Source organism: Cervus elaphus, chromosome 4 (assembly GCF_910594005.1).
Source record: "Cervus elaphus chromosome 4, mCerEla1.1, whole genome shotgun sequence".
NCBI classification, from domain to species: domain Eukaryota; kingdom Metazoa; phylum Chordata; class Mammalia; order Artiodactyla; family Cervidae; genus Cervus; species Cervus elaphus.
The window spans coordinates 20,435,067-20,457,580 of NC_057818.1; the positions used below are offsets into that span (position 1 = coordinate 20,435,067).

General features: G+C 54.1%; 1 protein-coding gene across 1 annotated transcript in view; it reads left to right on the top strand.

Moving 5' to 3' along the window:
- NKD1 (NKD inhibitor of WNT signaling pathway 1) overlaps nucleotides 1-21,536 on the top strand; it is an 89,548-nt gene extending 68,012 nt beyond the window's left edge. Inside the window, exons 5-10 of the mRNA XM_043898423.1 lie at nucleotides 5,355-5,461; nucleotides 9,279-9,374; nucleotides 14,870-15,017; nucleotides 15,520-15,604; nucleotides 16,878-17,005; nucleotides 17,789-21,536. Coding sequence (XP_043754358.1) covers nucleotides 5,355-5,461; nucleotides 9,279-9,374; nucleotides 14,870-15,017; nucleotides 15,520-15,604; nucleotides 16,878-17,005; nucleotides 17,789-18,381 — 1,157 coding nt within the window. The 3' untranslated portion in view covers nucleotides 18,382-21,536. The remainder of the gene's footprint in view (nucleotides 1-5,354; nucleotides 5,462-9,278; nucleotides 9,375-14,869; nucleotides 15,018-15,519; nucleotides 15,605-16,877; nucleotides 17,006-17,788) is intronic.
- Nucleotides 21,537-22,514: the final 978 nt, after the last annotated feature.

Here is a 22,514-nt window from a genome sequence, read left to right on the forward strand (position 1 = left end):
TCTGTGTAGGTATGGTACACTGTTGGCAGCCGCGAGGCAGTAGCCAGCAGGGCCAGCTCTTGAGAAACTTGCATTCTGGCCGCGTGGACGTGGTAGGCTCCCATCGTTATCAGAAAATCCCAGAGGGGACTGCAGACTGAATGAGTTTAGACAGCCCTCTGCTAGCAACGAATGTGTTTGTGCAAATTGGAAAAGGGGGCCCCTCCTCAAGACACCTTTCTGCCATCTGTCCAAAAACTGTCATGAACAATACACAAATCGAAGACGTCCGGCATGTGAAAGGCGCCCCCTGAGTTGTACCGTGCACAGTTGTCGGCTTCTCAGAGCCAGTCTCCCAATGACCCCAAGTGACCCTGACCCCAAACCCAAGGGAGGAGTCCTGGGGCACTTATCCTACTCAGGAGGGTGGGGTCTCGGGTGGGTGGATCTGTTTCATTTCACAGCCCTTCTTCTTCTCACACTGCTTGGGCGGCGCCAGCTGTCAGCAGCTCTGGCTGGGTTGGCTGTGCCATCCTGTTCCCGGGATCACTGCTAAACAGTCCCAGGAAAGTCACCATGGCTCTCACTGCGTGAGGTTCCAAGAGAGGATGCCTCCCATTAGGCTCATGGGGGGCCCGTGATCAGAGTTGCCCCCATTTAGGTTATTTCCTACTCTCCCCGGAGGTACTCAACACTCTCTTCTTTCTCCCTCTCTTTCTCCCCACCCCCACCCCCTTTTTAAACTGGGGGAGGGGAGAGGGAAGAGACTGTCTTTGATCTCAGCGGAGGAAAAAAGTCTGTTCTGTTCAGGCTTTTGGCTAACACAACAAACAGTGTTTAAAATTTAACTTTGCTTAATTAATTAGTAATTCTGTTTAATGCTGTCTGATCTCCCTCCAAAAGGTATTTTGAAGCTTGAGAAGGGAACATCAAAGGGAGCCGGGTGAAGATGGTCAAGTAATGCATTTAATCTGGCAGTTGCTGGGGGTGGAGAGATGCCAGGTTGGGAGCTAATGTGGGACAGAGCCATCATCTGGTAAACACAGCCGGCCGGCTGGCTCCTCATGGCCATGGCTGTGGTGAGAGGAGGGACAGGGGACTGTTTCCACAGAGAAAGAGCTCTGCACGCTGCCCCAGACTCTTTGGAGTTGAGACTTGGTTTTAAGAAAGCAGAGTTGACATTTTCTTTCTTCTATGGCTGCTGTGTATGGTTGGGCAGGTTGTGGACTGCACAAGGATTTCCAGTCAAGCAGGTGAACGGCAGGTGAAATTCAGCCTGCACCCTGCCCATCAAGGCTGTATCCTCATGAGTGTGCAAAACTGCACAGTCTGCAACGTTTACTTAAAGGGCCAGGAAGAGCACATATTTTAGGCTTTGTGGGCATTAGAGTGACTCTTGTAGCTACTTAACTCTTTCGCCATAGACATTGGATGTGGGTGTCTCTGTGTCCCAGTAAAAGGTTGTTTACAAAAATAGGTGGTGGGCTGGCTTTGGCTCATGGGCTGTAGTTTGCCAGCCCCTGCTCTAGATCATGAAAGGCTTTCCTTCCTCCTCACTCTGTCCCTTCCTTTCCTTTTTCTCCTCCTCCTTTCACTGCTTTCCAACTAACAGTGTTGTTACTATTGCAACTGAAGAGTGACCAGAGCCCTCCTGAAACTGTGCTCCCTGAAAGATCACCTCTGGGAAAAAAAAAATTGGTGGGCTGAACAGGTGTAGGAGATGAGGAATGAATGGGGTCAGGCTCTAGTGCAAAAACCCATACTGACAAGAACACTGTTCTTCTCTGGTTGGTGGGACCTGGGCAGCCTGCAGTGAGCCCCATTCACCCTTCTCCCATCTGCCCATGAGCCCGAGGTTGGACGGGTGGAGAGAGGGGGTTGTGTTCTGCGCAGGGCTGACTGGGGTGGGCAGTGGTTTGATGTCATTTAGTTTCAGGGGGCTCACTCACATGTGGATATGGAAGCAGGGCCCCTGAGTCCCAGCCTGGGCGTCTGGCACCGGGGTCTGCACAGCTTTCTGATTGATCATCTGCCACCTCTTCTGGCCCCTGGGCAGGGGACAGTGAAAGGGAGAAAGGCTTTCTTTGGTGGGAACAACAGGGTGCTGACTGTCCTTGTTCCTGGGCCCAGGCCCCAGGGCAGATGGCTCCCAGTAATACTACCCACCTGTGCCTGTCCTCATGCTGGGAAGGGGGCCCCTGGGGGGTGTCCAGGTGGTCTTCTGAGCTAGGATGGGCTGAGGGGTGGGACCCACTGGTGAAGACAGGACAAAACCCTGATCTTTGGAGAAGACCTATGAAGGGGATATGGGATCGAGGGGGAGGTTCCCCTCCTCCCTGGGAGAGGAGACAGGAAGGCAGGCGGGGGACGACCTAAGGGAGGATGGGCTGTCTGGGTGTCAGAGGTAGGGGTGACCTGGAGAAGCAGGGAGCAGGGACAGAGGTTTCTTTTCTTTGGGTTTTATCAAGTGGAACTTGAAAGGCAACACTGAACCTGAAGGTGGTTTTCTGATAACTTCCCTTTGAACTTGAAGTTTGGTTTCGATAAGCCTCGCCGGCTTGCATCTCCAGCCAGGACCTTGGCAGAGGGAGGCAGCAGCTTTGAAGATGGAGCTGCCCTTCGTTTCTCTTTCTTCTTTTTCTTTTTCTTCTTCCCACGATGGCAGCAGCTCTGGCCCAGCGGTGTGCCGGCAGATTTGAGATGGAGGGGTCAGGGTGCTGCAGGCTGTGTGCTTGGCTGTCCTTGGGTCACTGGCCAGTCTCCCACCTGACTTCTCCGGGGCTCGGTGTCACACCAGACCTCTTGGCCATTGAGGTGTTTGCTTTGGAGGAACAGGGAGGGCTGGACTTGGCTTCATCCCCTACCCCTGGAGCGGGCAGCATCCTGACCTTCCTCTTGTCAACCACCCCAGCCATGAGGATGCCAGGTGCCCCCACCTGGATCTTTTAGGTTTATTCCCAGTGGCCTCATTCTATGAAACCACCGGGGAGGAGCCAGGGTCTGTGACTGAGACGGGGCCTCTAGCTGGAGCCCTTGACGGCTTTAGGGAGTTGTTGCCGTACTGTAGGGGCATGGAGATCTAGGGGCGCCCTGCACCCCGCTGAGCCCTGGCCCCCAGGCTCAGTCAAAAGGGAGCTGTGATGGAGCCAGGACATCACTGGCCATGGAGGCCTTCCGGTCCCCACCTGTCTAGCCTGGTGACTGGAGCATCCTTATCTTTATGTCCTCCCTCCCTGTCCTGCTTCCTACCCAGGCTGATATGACACCTTTGGGTCTGTTTGCATCCAAAAGCCTCAGCTTTTAGAAAACTTCGCTACTCACTTCCTGATTCCTAAAAGATAAAATGTGTAGGGACATCACGTGTGTGTGCTATTGCTTCAGTCGTGTCCGATTCTGTGTGACCCCGTGGTCACACAGGTTCCTCTGTCCATGGGGATTCTTCAGGCAAGAAAACTGGAATGGGTTGCCATGCCAGCCTCCAGGGGCTCTTCCCGACCAGGGATTGAACCTGCATCTCCTGCAGCTCCAGCATTGCAGGTGCAATCTTTACCACTGAGCCAGCGGGGGAGACCCAGGGACATCATTAGCCAGACTGTCACTAGTAATGGCTGGACCCCGTGTGCTGACCCCGGGCTCTTAGCCCTTTCAGTTGCAACTCCTTGAATCCACACAAGGATCCTCTGGGGAAGGGACTATTATCATCCCCACTGTACAGTTGGGGAAACAGATATCCAGAGAAGTTATGTGACCTGCCTGGAACCACACACAGTGTAGGGAGGATCAGAGCCCAAGCAGAGATTACCCTATTCCAGGGCTGGCTCCGAGTCTGCTGAACCAAGCCAAGAACAGCACGGAGGGGTCAACAGCACAAGCCAGGCTGCTTGGGTTCAAATCCCAGCCCTGCCATTTACTAGCAAAGCACTTTACCTCTCTGTACCTCAGTTTTCCCAGCTGCAAAGTGGACCTGATCCTAGTACCTGCCTCCGGGGGTTGCTGTGAGGACCGAGTGAGTTAATGAGCAGTGTAGTCAGCCACGAAGCTCTGAGGCTTCCCCAGGAAGGGCTTTGAATAACTGCTGGGCCCGCAGGGCAGGGGGCAAGTGGGAGATCTGGGGCACTCCCCAGCAGCCACTCCTGGGTCCCAGCCTGCAAAGTTGGGGTGTGTGAGTGTGGTGGGGGGACAGGGTCAAAGGTGAGGCAAGGCCCCCCGACCTGGTTTCCTGCCCTGGTAGACATATATCTCCAGGCTCCTGACTTCCCAAGAAAGTCCAGCCCTGGCTGGGGCCACTGCCCAGGCATCTCAGCTGCTCACAGGGCCCTCCTGGGCCACCCCTAGTTGGACACAGGGGGACAGTTCCTCAAGTGAGACCCAGGCTCCGTTTGCTCCCCTGTAAAACAGGGCAACAGAATCACTGTCCCAGGGAAGCTGAGGGACTCGAGAGAGAGGAGCTGTGAGGTTCTAGAAAGCACATTCTTGAGCAAACCTGAGTCCCCTTTATCAGGCAGAGATCAGAGGGGCTGGAGGGGTCTCGTGGGACATTCAAGATCTGATGGAGCTGTGGGTTCAGGGATGATGGCTGCCCCCAGCCCTGTCCCCTGGCACCCCTTGAGGGTGTTCATGGGAAAGTGATGTCCACAGACCACCAGCTCGCATGCCCACCTTTCCACTGCTCCTGGGCGGGCACGGAAGGACCAGAGAGCCCTCTAGTCAACACTTTGGGCACAGGGAGGCCCTTCTAGGTGAGCAGAGGCAGAATGGAAAACCCAGGGTGAGCTGGTTCCTGAAGATACCAAGGTGTGCATGCGTGTGTGTGTGTGCACACACGTATGTGTATATGCTTATGTATGTGTGCTTCCCCTACCTCAGTGAACTCCATTTCTGTCCCTCCCCATTTCTGTTCCCCTTCCTGACCATCCCAGTGTGTGACATGCTGAGCCCAGGCAGGTGGCATCATTGAGGTCACTGCAGTGTTCTCAGGGAAGGCAGGGAGACTGCAGAAAGCGGCCATGGTCCAGAGTTCCCTCTGGGGCCTCCAGAAGCTCCTCTCTGTCCTCATTCACCTGCTCTTTGGCCTCAAAGATGCCGTGGGTGGCCTCGGGCTGCTTCTCTGGGCCACAGACAACAGAGGCCTGCAAGGCCCACTGGGCAATCTGAGCAGCTGGCGAAGGGGCACCCGGGAGGGTCCTCCCCTGGGACAACCCTGGGCATTAACAGGGCCGGAGGACAGAGGGATTTGACTCTAGCAAAGCGGCCAGGCAGAGTGGGCCCACCGCACCATGGTAAGGACGGCCTCCAGACAGAGCCACAGGGTCTGGCCCTGGGGCGGCTTGGGGCCCTCCAACTCACGCCTGCTCCCTTATTCCTTCCCCCCGCAGTGGCCCTGCCTCCTGAGAAGACAGACGGACTGGCCAGCGGAGATGAGAAGAGGATGGAGAAGTCAGGCGAGCCCTGCCCGGGCTCCAAGAAACAGCTGAAATTCGAAGTAAGTTTCCTTCCCTGGTGCTGAGCCCTGGGCGGAAGGGTTTTCCCTGCCCAGTGCTGCTTTTTGATGGGGGGGATGCTGAGGCCCTTCCAGATGTGATGGCCCCTCTCCTCCCCCATGAACAACTGCTCCTCCTGCCACATCTGGGGCTACCCCAGCTCGGCACAGGCCCTGGGGACTCCCCGCGGCCCTCCCCTCTCAGCTCAGGCCCCTGGCCTCTCACCGTGGGGTGGTGGCCAGAGGCTGTGGCTGCTGGTCTGGGGGAAGGACAGTAGAGTGGACAGGCGAGACGGCGCTCTGGCCCTGGTGCTGCTGTGCCTGCCTGCACTTCCTCTCTGGTCCTCCGTTTCCTCGTGGGTGAAGGAAATCTCTGCTACCAGCTCCCTCCCGAGGCTGTCCAGGGGAACACGATGGGGCTTTCAGGTAGGACAGGTGACCAGGAAGCCTTGAGCAGGTCCCTCAGTCTGGGACTCAGGTGCGTGTGTGCTAAGTCGCTTCGGCTGTGTCCGACTCTTATGGTCACTCTTGTGACCCTATGGACCATAGCCCGCCGGGCTCCTCTGTCCATGGGATTCTCCAGGCAAGAATACTGGAGTAGGTTGCTAAGCCCTCTTGCAGAGGATCTTCCTGACTCAGGGATCGAACCTGCGTTTCTTACATCTCCTGCATTGGCAGGCAGGTTCTTTACCACTAGCACCACGTGGGAAGTCCAGGTGGGACTCAGATGGTCAACAGCAAAAGAGACATGCTCACCCAGAGCCCGCAATCTGTCTGTCCTGCATCCCTAGACGGTATATTAAGTTCCTTGTATGTACCAAGCACAGGGCCAAGTGAGAGCTTGGCCAAACTTGGTCTTCTGGAGGTGCTTGGCAAAACCAAGTGGGAGACCCAGGCTGCCTGCGGGGAGCTTACTGGCCTCTCCCCACCCTCCTTTCACCCTCCCTCCTTCCTGCTCTGTCTCCCCAACAAGATCACTAGGGCAGAGCCCTGGAACCCACAGATGGAGGTTTAGTTCCCACCTCTGCCACTGCCTCACTCGCCTGCTCTGTAAAATGGTGATAGTCATTTTATCCAGGGGTTCACGTTCTCTGGGATCTACTGCCAGATGACCTGAGGTGGGGCTGATGTAATAAAAAATAAGACATGAAGTACATCATAAGTGTAATGCATTTGAATCATCCTGAAACCATTCCCTACCCCCTGGTCCATGGAAAATTTTCTTCCTTGCAACTGGTTCCTGGTGCCAAAAAGGCTGGCGACTGCTGACAATATCTATCTGCTGGGATGTTGGATACATGATGAATTAAGGCATCTCAAGTGCTTTAAAGGGTGTCCAGTGCAGAATAAGTACTTTCCTTCTTCCTTCCAATGGGGATTGACACCCGCTGGTTCCAGGGAACCCGGCAGTGTACTGGGCTTGGTTCCTGCCTCACGGAGCACAGTGTGGTTAGGGGTACAGATGAGTGACCCAGGCCCAGTAACTGCATGGTCAGTGTTGTGATGGGGATCTGGGAGTGTGGAGAGGGGACAGGGAGGTCCCCTAAGTCAGCCCAGAGGGTGCAGAGTGATGGGCATTTTGGCAATCCCAAACTCTGCACAGTGCCCTGAGGAGGGAGCCAGGGCTGCAGGCAGAGGTTGGGGAGGGCAAGTGTCTGCGTTGAGCCTCTGAGCATAGAGACAGGAGCTGTGAGAGGTGATGCACAGGGGAGCCTTTGGGATCAGGAGGACACTCCCTGCCAAGAGAAGAGCAGAAGCAAAGGCCTGGAGACTCGCCAGTGCTGGCCGGCTGTGTGGGAATAGCATAGGGGAGATGACGCAGAAGAGGGGGTGAGACAGGTCATCGAGGGCCCTGTGTCCTCCTGATGCAGGAGCTGAGGGAGCAGGCGGCGTCTCATTGAGGAGCTGGGGTTGCTAACTTCTTCCTGAGCCCCCCACCCCGGGTCCCTGCGGGTCTTCTGGGGGTGCTTGGCAAAGCCAACACTGAGGCCAGGACAGAGGAAAGGCCCAGACTTGGACGTCTTTCCTGGAAGCCCATGTGGGTCTGCTTCCAGACGGGGGCCGGCGGATGCCTGTGACTCACCCGTGGTCCCCGAGGAGTACTCACCCGAGATGCCGGGGCTGGGGGGACAAGAAGATGCGTGTGACAGAGGTCACAGGAGGTGGGGGTAGTTGCTTGACCCAAGTTTCTGAATTTCTAACCCAAGCTGTCTTTGGAGCCAAGTGGAGGGGCTGGGAGAGGGTATCAGGTGTGCTTGTGTGTATGAATGTGTATTGCAGATGTATGCATTGGATACATATGTATGTGTGAGTGCGTGCTCATATGTACATGTGTGTGCACGTGTGCCCACAGGCACACACTCTTGTACACGCTTGTGTGCCGGGCAAGTGCTGCAGGACGCAGTGCTGGAGAGCAGAGTGGGCACTTGGCAGGTATCAGACAGGCGTGTCACAACTGAGGGAAGGCCGACTTTGAACTCAGCGTGGGCCGCCAGAGAATTGCTAGAGGGAGCTGGCTGTGAGCTGCAGCAGCCTGGGGCAGGGCCGTCGTGCTGGGGCTCACTCCCGCCAGCCTTGGGAGGCCAGGCACCGCCCCTCTCTGGGGGCGCTGAGTCTGTCCTCCTGCAGAAGGAAACGTGGGCCAAGGCAAGACATGGAACCGGGTGGTATGGGGGTGTCTTCACTTGTTTTCATAGGATATGTGGATCTAAAAGGCTGTCTGTGGATTCTCTTTCCCCAAACGGCTGTCCTCTCTGGACCTCTCTGTCTGGTGTTCAGCCAGCCCCTGCATGTGGGCGGTCGGTGACGGAGCTCCCCGATTCCCTGCTCCTGGTCCCTGCAGTTGGACACCTCGGGTTGTGGGAGCCCCGGTGATGACATCATTGCTGTATTAGTCATTCCAGCAAAGACAATAGCCACTACCACCGTTAATTGGGCTTTTCTCTGAGCCAAGCGGCTTACGTACTTGTTTCCCATTCTCTCCAAGGAGACCCTGAGACAGGACTTGGGAGGTGATTCCAGGGAGCAGGGAAGGAGGGGTGCCTGTCACTGGGGGTGGCGGGGGTTGGTTGATGAGCAGGTCTCGGGCAGTGGGGCTCTGTCCGCTGGGGCTCCCCAGAGAGCCATGCTAAAAGTGCTCAGATGTGTCCCCCAGTTTGGCCCCTTCCTTGTTCCGGTTCTCGGGGAATCTTCAGTCCCTGACTCCTCAGACAGGGAAGCGGGACGCTTGAGGTGGGAGGTGGGGAGCGGCCCACCACAGTTACAGGGGAAGGTGGAGGGGGCGCAGGGGACATGGGCCGGGGCAGTTATGCTCCCAACAACCTTCTGAGGTCTACACCATCATCTTCCGTAGTCTGTATGAGGGGAAACTGAGGTACCGAGAAGAGAAAGACCATGTCCAAGGTCACGTCACTGCAGAGGGCCAGGCCCAGACTGGCACCTGGGGCTGAGCCTTCGGCTCTTAACACTCGTCCCGTCCTGCCTTCCAGGTTAGCCCATGGCTAAGTTACCCCATCTGTCTTCCAGTAGCTTCCACCCCCGGCTCCAAGTTCATTCTTCCTGAGGCCACACGCCTCCTCCCAGAGCCCTGCTTTGTGTTTCCTCAGCCTTTGAAGACCCGAGAGTGTCTGGTACCCGACAGGCCCCTCTCCCCAGGCCCAAGCTCCCCGGCCCAGCTTGGCCTCTCTCCCAGGCCTGGCATGTCTTGGTCATCACAGTCTCCTTCACACAGGGTCTGGGGAGGGCAGCGGGGAGACCGGCGGCCCCGTGACCCAGCCTCCGGGTGACCGGCCACGTGTGCCTGTTGTGTGTTCACATCCAGGAGTTGCAGTGTGACGTGTCTGTGGAGGAGGACAGCCGGCAGGAGTGGACCTTCACCCTGTATGACTTTGACAACAATGGCAAGGTCACCCGAGAGGTGAGTGTACCTGCCTGGCCTCCTGCCTGGCCACACCCCCGGCGCGGGACTCTTCATCATGTGCCCACCCCCATTGCCTCTTCCCCTTCTCCTTAGGGCAGGTGGGGAGGGCAGGAGTGAGGCCCCTGGGAGCTTCATGGAAACCGGTGAGAAGGAAGAGGTGACAGAGAGGAAGGGCCGCCAGGCGGCTCTGGCACGAGCAGCGTTTGGGCTGGGGAGGGGCAAGAGGCAGGCGCAGGGCCCCAGACCTCCCTGGAGGGGGACCCGGTCCCCAGCAGAGTCCTGTCCTGCCTCCTCTCTCTGGTCCCGGAGCTCCGAGATCGCCCCAGGCCACTTCCCACGTCTGCCAGTCTGCCCAGGAGCTGGGGTGGGCTGGGCACCTAGTGCCTCTCTCCACTGATGCGGGAATGAGCAGCCCAGCCCCCAGGGTGCTGCCAGTGGCTCTGTTACAAGCCTGTCCACCCCCACCTCACCCCCCACCTCGCTGCAGGCCTGTATCTCTCTCTCCCCTCAAACCTCTCCCACATCTCTTTCCTCCCTGGGCCCCTCTCACCCTTCCTCTATACCTGGGTCTGTGCATGGCGCACCTATGGCGGGCATCTCCTATGCATTGGGTGCGCTGTGAGGAAACAGCACAGATGCAATTCCTAGCCATGTAGCTCTCACAGCCCGCTGAGAGAAGCAGAGCCTGAATGATCGTAGGATCATCGTAAGCTGTGATTTGTTCAGTGACAGAAATAAACGGAGGGGTGTGACTGAGAAGGGCTCCCCAGGGGGCGCTAGTGGTAAAGAACCCGCCTGCCAAAGCAGGAGACATAAGAGACACGGGTTCGATCCTTGAGTCGGGAAGATCCCCTGGAGGAGGGCATGGCAACCCACCCCAGTATTCTTGCCTGGAGAATCCCATGGACAGAGGAGCCTGGCGGGCTACAGTGCATAGGGCTGCAAAGAGCTGGATAAAACTGAAGCGATGTAGCACACGCACACGACTGAGATGGGCTGGAGGGACCAGAGAAGCCTCCTGGAGGAGGTGACATGGGCGCTGAGCCCTGCAGACGCCAAGCTGGGGGAGAGCCCTGGGCTGGGGAGAATGAGAGCATCGGGGAGTTTAAGGACCCAGAGGAGACTGGTGTGAATGCTGCTCATCTGGAAAGACAGGGCTGCAGCCAGGAGCCAGCAGGACGTGTCGTGTGGGGCCTCGGAGGTTGCCCACAGCTGGCAACCTGACTTCGATTCAGGTGTTAAGGGAAGCCAGGGAAGGGCTTGTTTAGGCTGGCGCATGATCTCGTCTGAGTTACTACTGATGATTGCTGCCTCTCGTTTGCCTGGGCCTTGGTGCCCTCCTTTCTGCCTGCTTGTTGCCTTTTCAGTCCTGTCTCTCTCTGACATCCACTCCCTCCCCAGGAGGCCCAGGTGTGTGGTCTGTAACAGATCCGCAGAGGCCTGAGAGGAGCCTGGCTGGCTCCACGCCCGCCTCTCGCCCAGCACGTGAGGGCCTCAGGGTGCTCCCAGGGAGAAACGAAACTTTGCTATCTTATCTCCCTGTCCCGGTTCAGGGCTCTGTATTTCCTTCTCTGTAGATAGCGTAGGAGAAGCTGCCAGAGGAGAGACCCAGGTGAAAAAAGGCCACCTCTTCCTCAGGCTGTGGTTTAGGGGATGTTAGAACAGATTGGAGGAAGAAGCTGTGAGTGAATTTCAATCATTCAGGATTCTTTGGGTGTCAGTGACAGAATCCCAGCACAAACTACTGTAAGTTTAAAAAAAAAAAAAAAAAAAAAGATGGAGAGAGAGAGAGAGGCCCATACTGGCTCATGTAACTGAAAATTCAGTCCATGGGCACTGACTTCAGGCATGGCTGGATCCAGAGGCTCAGTGACTTCAAGACTAGCTGTTCTTCATGGTTTTCTCCTCTGTTCCTTCATTATCAATGGTCTCTCCCTTTGGCAAGATAATGACTGATAGTTTCAGTCTATACCCCATCCCGTTTGCAGCTCTCCCAAGTTCAGAACGTCACGTGGAGCTCCACAACTGAACGTGACCGGCTTTGCTTGAGTGACATGACTGGTCCAGAACCATTTTGGCCATAAGTTTGTGATGCTTTTAATGGCTGATTCTGAGTCCATGTGCTCGTTCTGGAGTCAAGGGAAGGTTGACACGTGAGTCCCATAGAATGAAAAATGGAATGGATTTGGATCACAAAATAAAATCAAGGGTCTGTTGTTAGGAGGAGGGAATGGATTCTGAGCAGGCAAAGCCCCCAGGGAGACCTGAGTATTTGGGAAGCCCCAGAGACCATTCCCGGTTAGGGACCCCTGGGAGATGGGGGATGATTTAGGTGATACCACACCCCCCCACACCCACACCAAGTGCCCTCCAGCTGTCATGCTGTCTGTGTGGGGTCATTGTTTTTTCAGATTGGGAAGCCCCTGTTCCTCCCTCTGCGCCTCTAGCCTGCCCCGGGCCAGGCTGTTTGCAAATGGAGTTTTTATCTTTATAGGAGAACGCATCCCAGGCTTGAAGCCTGGGTAAACAGAACTGCATGGAGGTGGCGATTCAAGGGGAGGCCAGACTGGGCTTCTCAGGGGTGTAGTGGCCTCTCCCCTCTCCTAACAAGTGTGGTGGCCCCTGGTAGCCACCCTCTTCCTTTCTGGCTCAGAAGAGACTGAGGGAGTCTCAGGACCTCACCATAAAAGGGTTTGCCCCCCACCTCGGAGGCCTCACGAAACCTTGCAGGCAGACACTGCTTTCTCATTTTTCATTCTGCTTTCCCTCACCCCCTGCGAACATGAGGAATAGCAAGGAGGTGAAGATTTCCAAGGAGGGTGCCCCAGCTCAGTCGCAGGGAGGGCCTTCACTGGTGTCTGTCTCCTGCCAAGCAACAAGGAGGTTGGCTCCCAGTCCAGGGAGGACCCAGCCTGGTGTTTCCCCCGATCTATTTTTAGCCCCAAAGCCACTCCTCAATTCTGGCTATAAATACCGCTCCCCTCCACGCTCTCTGGCCGTCAGCATGCACATCCCTGTGCGCTGGGGCATTCAGGCTCCCACCTCACTGCAACCACAGTCTCCAGCTGGCATCTGGGCCAGCTTCCCAACTCAGAAGAAAGTACCTGTTCATCCTTCAGGTGTTCATTTATACAGTAGTCACAGGCACCTACTCTTCTGTGCTGGACTCTGTGTAATCAGCAGGGCTGATTTTCCAGCTGGGACTGCCAAAGCACACTTGTTCTGCACCTTGAATCATCTGGGACCCTCGGGTTGGCATCCCAGGGCCCCAGGCCTGGTATGTGATGCTTTAGGCAATGCTGTTGATGGACCTCACTTTCCTCATCTGTAAAATAGAGATAATGATGCCACCTTCATGGGCTTCCTAAGATGATGAGAGAGAGTGGGCAATTGTGGTGGTGCAGAGCAGCTCAAGGGAAAGAGGAGAAGAAACAGGGGGTCCTCTGTGGGCCTTGCTAGAATTGCTGGGATCCCCGGTGAGCCAGCAAGTGAGAGGCTGGAGCCCAGCTCTCAAACTGGCAGTCCCCAACAACCCCAATCTAGCCCCCAGGTGTTCTAGCCCAGCACAAGTAACAAAAGCAAAAATAGATGAATTGGATCACATCAAAACTAAACACTTCTGTGCATCAAAGGACACAATCAGCAGAATGAAAGGCAACCTACAGAATAGGGGAAAATATCTGCAAATCAAGTGTCCAAGAAGGAATTAATATCCAGAATATATAAAGACCTCCTACAATGCAACAACAAGTAACTTAATTAAAAAATGGGCAGAGACTAACTAGACATTTCTCCAAACAAGATATACAAATAGCTGATAAGTGTATGAAAAGATATTCAACATCACTAATCATGAGGGAAATACAAGTCAAAACCACAATGAGATATTACCTCACAGTCAGAATGGCTGTTATCAAAAGGACAAAAAATAACAAGTGTTGGTGAGAATGTGGAGAAGAGAGACCCCTGTGCACTATTGGTGGGATTGTAAATTGGTTCAGCACTATGGAAAATAGTGTAGAGTTTTCTCAAAAGAATTAAACATAGAATCACCATATAACCCAGAAATTGCACTTTTGGGTATATACCCCAAAGACGTGAAAGCAAATTCTCTAAGAGATACTTGCACATATCCATGTTCGTGGCAGCATTATTCACAATAGCCAAAAGGTGGGCACAAACTCCCATGTCCATTGATGAATGAATGGATAGACAAAATGTGACATATCCATACAATAGAATATTATTCAGCCTTAAAAAGGAAGGAAATTCTGACCCATGCTATAATGTGGATGAGGACATTATGCTTAGTGAAAGAAGCCAATCACAAAAAGACAAATACTCCATGAGTCCACGTGTATGAGGTATCTAGAGTAGTCAAATTCATAGAGACAGAAATAAAATGGGGGTTGCCAGGGGCTGGGGGCAGAGGGAAACTGAGTTGAAAAAAAAATTAGTTGCCAGTATCAAAGATTGTGAAAACGTAACAGGAGATTCTGGATTTCTGGCTTCTCTGGAATGACCCTCAGCCAACATTGTCACCTTACAAGCAGCTGAGTTGGGTGGTTGCCACCTCCTGTGGGTGGGGACAGTGCCCAGCTGATCCCACCACCTCTGGTCATCTATCCACCTACTGCAGAGCCACGCAGTGCTTGGTGTAACCTCTGCCTAAAGGCTTATAGGTGAGGGGGCAACAGAGGGCTGAGTCCATCTGTATTCATGAAGAGTCTCTGGGCAGAAGAGTCTGTGAGCCTGGCCTATAGAGGGCAAATACCTTTTCTAGAGGTTTCCAACATCACTTAAAGCATGAAGCCTCCCCTCAGACCAAGGACCTTAGGCAGATGTGGCAGGTGGGACCTACAGAGGGGGACCTGGTCCCACCTCCATCCCCCAACCCAAAGGATTGGATAGCCCTGTTCTGGTTGAGGGGGTAACTGAGGTCTAGAGAGAAGAGGAGTTTTGGTCAAGTTCTCACAAAAGAGTTTATCGTTAGGGACACATCCACTTTTCTATTTTTCATTGAGAAGGTGCTCATCAGACAGGAAGCAGATGCTGCTGATGCTCACACCCACAGTATCTGAGCCCCTCCTCTAAGTTTACCTGTTAAATAGTGCCCAGCGGAAGAGCTTTCCCTGGTGCCTGGGAGATCACTTAGCATTGGCAGGACATCCCGGAAGTCTGGGGGATGTAGAATTCCTGGGGCAACTCTGCACCCGCGAGGCATGAGCTTTCTGAAGTGGCTTCCGTTCAGTGCCTCCGTGGGCCCAGATGCCACTGAGTCTCGCTGCCCACCGCCCTTCCTGTGAGTTCAGGTCATTCACCCGCCCTCTCCCTCAGTCTTGCTTCTGGATCCAGTGAACCTCTGACATCCTGGTGTTTGCCTGAGGCTGGGCTTTGGGGGAACCAGGGAGGTTTCCGCCTTTCAGACTCCACCACCCCTCCGAGTCCTCTGTTTTAAATGCACGTGGGTCTCTGCTTCCCTCCCTATCCAGGACATCACCAGCCTGCTGCACACCATCTACGAGGTGGTCGATTCCTCCGTCAACCACTCCCCAACGTCGAGCAAGACGCTGCGGGTCAAGCTCACGGTGGCCCCTGATGGGAGCCAGAGCAAGAAGAGCATCGTCCTCAATCACCCCGGTGAGGGCTGACGGGCCATGCTAGCCACGGGGTCGGTTCACTCCCAGCTCTCAGGGAGGATCAGAGCCCATGTGGGAGGAGGGTGGGGGTTTGGGGGTGGGGAGCCTAGGGCTTTTCCTGTGAGCTGCTCTGTGGACAAGTGGGGTTTGAGCAGGTCCTTGAAGGACCAGGGTTTGGATAGGGAAGGAGTTCTAGAGGTGGAAGGCCCTGGGTGAGCAAAGCGCTGGAGGTGGGCCTGGGTATGGGGAGAGTGGGCGAGTGCGCGGAGCCTCGAAGGTGGCTAAGGAGTCTGGGAGGAGGTGAGTCTGGGGGAGGAGTTAAGCCGGGCACAAAGCTGCAAGACCCCTCTAGTCCTGGCTCAGAGAACCCTCCCCACAGTGCTATTGTGACGCTGCCATGGGCCAGTTTTAAGGACTGTGTGCTAGGCAGCCTGGGAAGGGCCGGGAGGTGGGTGGGCGCAGGAGCGAGCTGCTCACCCATCTGTTTTTCGGGTGGGACTCAGATCTGCAGAGTGCCAGGCCCAGAGCTGAGACCAAGCCTGCCGAGGAGCTGCGAAGCTGGGAGAAGAAGCAGCGGGCCCTCCTTAGGTAAGGTGGTCCCAAGCTTGGGTTGAGCACCATCGTTGTACCAGCTTCTAAGGGATTTCAAGCAGGAGGCTGCAGTCTGCATCCTCCTGGGGCAGGAAGTGGGGGCAGGGGGAGCGCATGTGTGACTTAAGAGGATACGTTCACAAATCAAGCTCAGTTTTCCAAAATACCTAAATGTAGGTCTGTGTTGCTTCATCCAAAATACTGTGGGCCAAATTTGTTTTGGAATTTGGCATTTGTTGAGTTTTAGAAAGGTGCTCCCACTGTATTTCTGCTTGAGGTCTGAGCAGCAACCCAGGATTTAGCACAGAAGTATTTCTGCAGGGACATGTATAAATATTCACGCTAAGTGAGATAAAGACTATAGCTACCTTCACATCTGTTTAGAGCAAGCTTGGCTGCCCAACGAGTTATGGAAAATCTTTGTTTTCAGGCGTTTTGGATTTCAGAAATGTGGATAAAGGATTGTAGGACTGCAATTAGCTTTCACCTGTTGTTTTTCTTTAACTGCAAGGAAGGAAGTAAAGGGAGGGAGGGATGAAAAGAGAGAGACTGAGTAAAGAAAAGTGCTGAGTTAAACAGTAATATAATGTAACAGTAACATGGGAGGCATGAAGATGCATCAGTAACTCCTGTGTATGTGGAAAGGAAATGACGGGGATTTGAGAAATAGTAGCACAGGGGGAAGAGAGAAGGTGGGGTCCTTGCAGGGACACAGCATGGTGTGAGGAGAGGGCTAGGAATCAGGGGTGCCCAGGTTGGCTACCGATGTGGGGGGCTGTCCGAAAGGGAGCAGCGAGGAGGCAAGCTAGCATGGGCAGATCACAGAGACCCTTGGAGAGGGGCAGGGAGCCCAGAATCCTGCAGTGGGGAAAACGTCACCCCCCCCACCCCCCACCCCACCCCCCGCCCACACACACACCTTACACATACACACTGGGAAGGCCCATGCTGGATTTTGGGCAGGTGATGGAGTTTGCTGACCTCAGCTCCAATGGCCTGGGGGCTTCTGTTCTCCCCACCCCCTGGGGAGCCAGGCAGACATTGGGGACACACGGTTTGAAGCCTGGCTCTGGACCATCTTTTTTATCAGTTACTCTCTCCTTTGCTTTGGCCCAGGGAGGCCAGGCCGGAGAGGAAAAGCAGGGCCAGAGTACTGAAGTGGTCACTCCCTCCCCCTGCTCCCAAGACCCAGAGAGAAATGCCCAGGAGCTGTGTGGGACTCTCCCACTGTGAGGCCAGGGCCCACCCTCTCGCTTGCCTTCCCCGAAAGGTTCCAGGGTGACAGCCATCTGGAGCAGTCCGGCTGCCACCACCATTGCGTGGATGAGAACATTGAGAGGAGAAACCACTACTTAGATCTCGCCGGGATAGAAAACTACACGTCCCAGTTTGGGCCTGGTAAGGGAGCGCCTTTACTGGAGTGGGTGGCCAGGGGAGGGCGTGGCCGGGCGGGCAGGTGGGCGGGGCGGAGGTGTTCACTGGCCCCCTAGGCTGGGGGGAGGCGGAGCTTTTACTAGAGTGATTCGAGTCTTCTTCGAGGAGATCTTGAAAACTTTTGAAAGATGTAGGAAGTTGAACAAAATCAAATATTATCCAAGGGTTTCTAATTCAGTGAAAACAGCAGTTCAGTGCTGCACGCTGACCCACCCCCACCCAGTTCGCCTCTCTTGCAATGAGGACCCCGCGCCTGGTTAAGCAAAACACCGCTCTGTCTTTATGAGCCCTTGACATCTTGGCTCTTGCTATGATAAATGAAGACGCAGCCCACTTAATTTCACTCCCCTCAGCGCCCTTCTCCCCCTCCTCCTGTGTTTAATTCCTCTCTGGGTTACCTCTGTAAGCGAAGGAACATGCTCATAGATTTTCTTCGTGCCCCGGTGGCCTTAGACAGTTAACAGTGTCTCTGTCTCCTCTCCTTTCAAACTCTCAGAAGGAGAATTAATTATTTTTAAAGACCCAACAAAGAAACAGTTTTTTCCCACTTAGCAGATGGCAAAGATCCATCCTAGAAAACTCTCCAAGACAGGGAGGAGCCGGCAGTGGGTGGGGAGGGGGAGCTCTGATAAGGAACAGCTGCCTGTCTCCATCTGGGAGAGCTGGGGGTGCGGGTGATTTCTGGGGCACCCTGCAACACCAGCACACAGTAGGTGCTCACTAAACGTCTGTTGCGTTGACTCCTAGGCTCCCCGTCAGTGGCCCAGAAGTCAGAACTGCCCCCTCGCGCCTCCAACCCTACTCGATCTCGCTCCCATGAGCCGGAAGCCATCCACGTCCCACACCGCAAGCCCCCGGGCGCGGACCCCGGCTCCTTCCACTTTCTTGACGCCCCCTTCGCCAAGGCCTCGGAGGTCCAGCAGCGGCTCCGGGGCGGCACCCAGGACGGGAGCAAGCACTTTGTGAGGTCCCCCAAGGCCCAGGGCAAGAGCGTGGGTGTGGGCCACGTGGCCAGAGGGGCGCGCAGCAAGCCCCCCGGGGGACCCGCGGTCCCTGCGGTGGCCCCCTCGGCCCACCTGGCCGCCAGCCCGGCCCTCCTCCCCACCCTGGCGCCCCTCGGGCACCGGAAGCACAAGAACCGCGCCAAGGAGAGCCAGCAAGGGTGCCGGGGCCTGCAGGCGCCGCTGGCCGTGGGTGGCACCGTCGTGGGGCGGGACCACCTGAGGGAGCTGCCCGCTGTGGTGGTGTACGAGAGCCAGGCCGGCCAGGCGGTCCAGAGACACGAACATCACCACCACCACGAACACCATCACCATTACCATCACTTCTACCAGACATAGAGACATAGAGCCCCGCCCCCCACCCCGCCCCCACCATATGAAGGACCCCCTCCCCCAGGCCCCCAAGGCATTATTATTCTATTAATTATTGTTATTATGACGATTATTGTTTATTAATAATTATTGTTACTCCACTAATATTCAGCTAGCCTCCATGTAGAAGATATATGGAAACACAGAACTAAACTTTTATTTATATGTTGTGGGGACTGCATAACTTACCCAAGAAGTGACTGTGGGTTTGGAAGTGGCCTGCAGTGGCAGAGGCTTCCTGGGGCTCCGGAGTTGCCAGTGTCCACGCGGGGCCATCCCACACCCTTCCCTTCCCCCACCCCCCACCCCCAGCCCCACCCTCACCCCGGAGCCCTCGGCCAGAATCCTGCCCCACTCCAGAACACCCTTACCTGGCCGGGCTTCCAGAGACCCTCGAAATCTCCGAGAAGATAAACAGCTGCTACCTCTTAGTATGATTCTGATTTTATTTTGCCCTTAACTGATTGTAATGTGCTACAAGGGATTTCAGCGGACTGCGCGACCTTCCCGGCTGTTGTGTTTTGATGTCCCAACCTAGAAACCTTAGCTGTCCTTTCTGGAGTTAACCTTTCACACCTTTCCAGTGGGATCACACCCCCTGCCCCAAACCAGCCCCATCTTTCCTGCCTTGTGCAACGTGAAAATACATTTCTCCCTTTTCTCTCCTCCTCCTCTCTTCTTTAGAAAGATACACACACATATTTAAAGACTGCCCCTGAAACCAGCCTTCTCACTTTGGAAACCTCTGGAGAGGGAACTAACCACATAAACAAGTGTGGTTTTCCAAGATCAGGCAATTGTGTGTTGTTGGTTGTGAATGAATATGTGGAAACCTCATGTCCTGCCATTGGCAAATATATACATACTTATGTGATTCTCTAACAGAGCTTCCTGTATCTGTAGATAGATGCCATCTGTCCATTTCTATGTATCTTTCTATAAATATACACTCTCAGGTACCTTTTCTGGTGTGCAGAAATTGGTGCTTTGCTTCTCAAGACACATCCAAAGTCCAGAAGTGACCCTGTGTCTGCCTCCCTTTGAGGCTGCTGTTCATTAAAGGCCACTTGCCTCTCATCAGGGGGTCCTTTCTCAAGGTTTAGGATCTGATAGGTTTTGGAGAGGACTGTGGGATTATGGAAGTGTGGAGGGAAATGGGAACAGTGGCCAGAGCTGGGACCCTGGAGCAGTGTCCTCTGTAGAAAAGAATTTTGATTGCGACCCGGGGAGGCCAGGAAAAGGACCCCTGTCAACTAGTGAGGGACCCTGTGAAAACCGGTGACACACACATTTTAATTGGATAATGGAGTGAGTTTAATCTGAAGGAGGGCATGGCAACCCACTCCAGTATTCTTGCCTGGAGAATCCCATGGACAGAGGATTCTGGCAGGCTACAGTCCATGGGGTCGCAAAGAGTCAGACACGACTGAAGCGACTGATCATGAGCACGTGAGCTTGATAAAGGGAATGTCTACATAGTGTGGGAAAGCCTCTTCAAAGAGTAAAAGACCCTATGCTCGCACTCTGGATGCCACTCCTACCCCTGGAGTGGAGGGCCTGGGGGTGGGGGGGGTCATCGTCAGCAGACAGAGGAGTGGGGGCACCTGAAGGAGCCATGGCCTTTTCTGGAAGGATGCAGCCAGCCTGTGGGGATCCTCCAGGGAAATGACTTCTGGACCTTTCTCTGCTGTCCTCCTGTGTCCTGCTGAGGCCTCCTCGGCGGAAGCCATCAGGAACCAGAGAGAGCGAGGGAGTTACTGATGGGGGTCACATGGGCATTCTTCCAGGAAAGAGCAGAGTGGAGGGTGAATCTGGAGGGACACAGGAGGAAAAAGTGGCTCCAGCTGCCTGCCTTTCTACTCCAGCAGGGACCCCCCTTTCCAGAGCCTCTGGTGTTGGTTTACTGGTGTTGGTAAGGAGTAATTTTTGAAGATAGTGTGTGGAGTTGTTGTCACCGTATTAATTTCATTACTTACTGGCATACCTGGAACTGGATTAGTATAGTTAATCCTTGAGACAACCGTGAGTTTTGAGGCGGCCAGGAGAAGCTCAGGGAGCACAGCAGGCTCAGAGAGGTTGAGTAACTCTCTTGAGAACACACAGCAAGCGGCAGAGGCGGGATCCTAGTCTTTCTCAGGACCCCTTAACCAGTGGATCTGGGTTTCTCGTGTCTGGGGCTGTGGGCTGCTGTCAGGCAGGAACCAACTCAAACTGATAGGAATGTAACCAAACCAGGGAAGGCAGGGAGGGAGCTGGCTTTGAGATGACTGGATATGAATGCAGCTGAGACTCCCTGGTTCTTCTTGCTCCCTTTCTGGATGTATACTTCTACTGACATGCTTTGCCACAGCGTGGGTGCTGTTGGCACTCTGGGCAGCACAACCCGATGGAAAAAGATTTTCCACTAGGACGAGCCCAGGGAAGATTCTGATTGGCTGGGTTTGGATCCGGTACCCATCCCCGGACCAATCACTGTGGCCCACCTGGAGTCATATGTCTAACCTGTGGAGGGGGGCGGGGTCTGTGCCAGAAGAAGGAAGAAGAGGGATACTGAGCAGACGGAGCGGATCGCACCCCAGGCCCAGAATTGCTGCAGCCATGGAAACGAGCCAGGCGCTGGGTCCACGCAGGGAGTCTCTCTGTGGCCTGGTGCGCTTAGAGTGTCTCCTCAGCCTCTGAGAGGAGGTCTGTGCCGTCTCCCCCAGCCCCACACCTGTCAGGGTTCTATTATTTCTTGGTACCAGGAATTTAACTAACTTCAAAAAAAACACAACAGTAACGTGCACATGTAGAATATTCAACCAGTATACAACAGTGCACATGAAGAAGCACACAGCCCTCTGACTTCCCGGATCCCAGCTTCCTGGTGCCTTTTGAGTGTGACCTGGTGGTGTGAGCACAGATGTTGGTGCCCAGCTGCCTGGGTTCAAATCCCGACTCCCTGCCTTAGTAGTTATGTGTGTTTCTCAAGCCTCAGCTTCCCATTTATGAAGGGGAAATCATAAGAGACCTACACCACAGATTTATTGTGAGAATTCATCGATTTAAAACAGCTCCTGGCCCACAGGAACACTATGAAAGTGTCACTGACAGTTTTTATAAAAATAAATACATTTAAATGAGATATCTCCCCATTTAAATTCTGTTTTTTTTTAAAGACTATTTTTTCAGAGCCGTTTTAGATTTACAACAGAATTGAGAGGAAAGTTCTGAGACGTCCTGTATACCCTGCCTCTGCTTCATTTATTACCTTCCCCATTGTCAACATCACTCAACAGATGGTACTTGTTTTTTTTTTTTAACCACAGATGAACATATATTGACACATCATAATCCACAGTTTATGTTGGGGCTCACTCTTGGTGTTGTGCATTCAATGGGTTTGAACAAATGTATAATGATGTGTGAGCTTCCCAGGTGGCGCTAGTGGTAAAGAACTTGCCTGCCAATGCCAGAGACTAAGAGATGCAGGTTCGACTCCTGGGTCGGGAAGATCCCCTGGAGGAGTGCATGGCAACCATTCCAGTTTCCTGCCTAGAGAATCCCATGGACAGAGGAGCCTGATGGGCTACAGTCCAAAGGGGTTGCACAGAGTTGGACACTACTGAAGCAACTTAGCACGCATGCACACACATAATGATGTGTTTCCATCACTATAATATCGTACAGAGTATTTTCACTACCCTTTAAATGCTCCATGCTCTGCTTATTCATCTCTCCCCTACCCTCCCATCTTGCTATTTTAAAAAATATTTCTAACAAACTTTGAAACAGAAAACTGTGTAACAGTAACTGTGAGGCTCACTACCCAGATTTTACAAATGCTGACATTTTGCAATATTTATTTCAGATCTATTTTCAAGAAAGAAAACACTGCAGTTACCACTTAATCCTCTTCCCACCACACCCTTTTATTTTTACCCAAGGAGTAGCATAGTATTCATACTTAGGGCCTTTTCCTCCCTGACCTAGTGTATTTGGAGAGCTCCCCATGTCCATCACAGAGTTCTGCCCCCTCCTCTCTAACAGCTGCTCAAAACTTCTCCTGCTCTGAGGCACTGTCATCCCCGTCAAGGCTTGCCTTTCCCCTCCTGCAGACA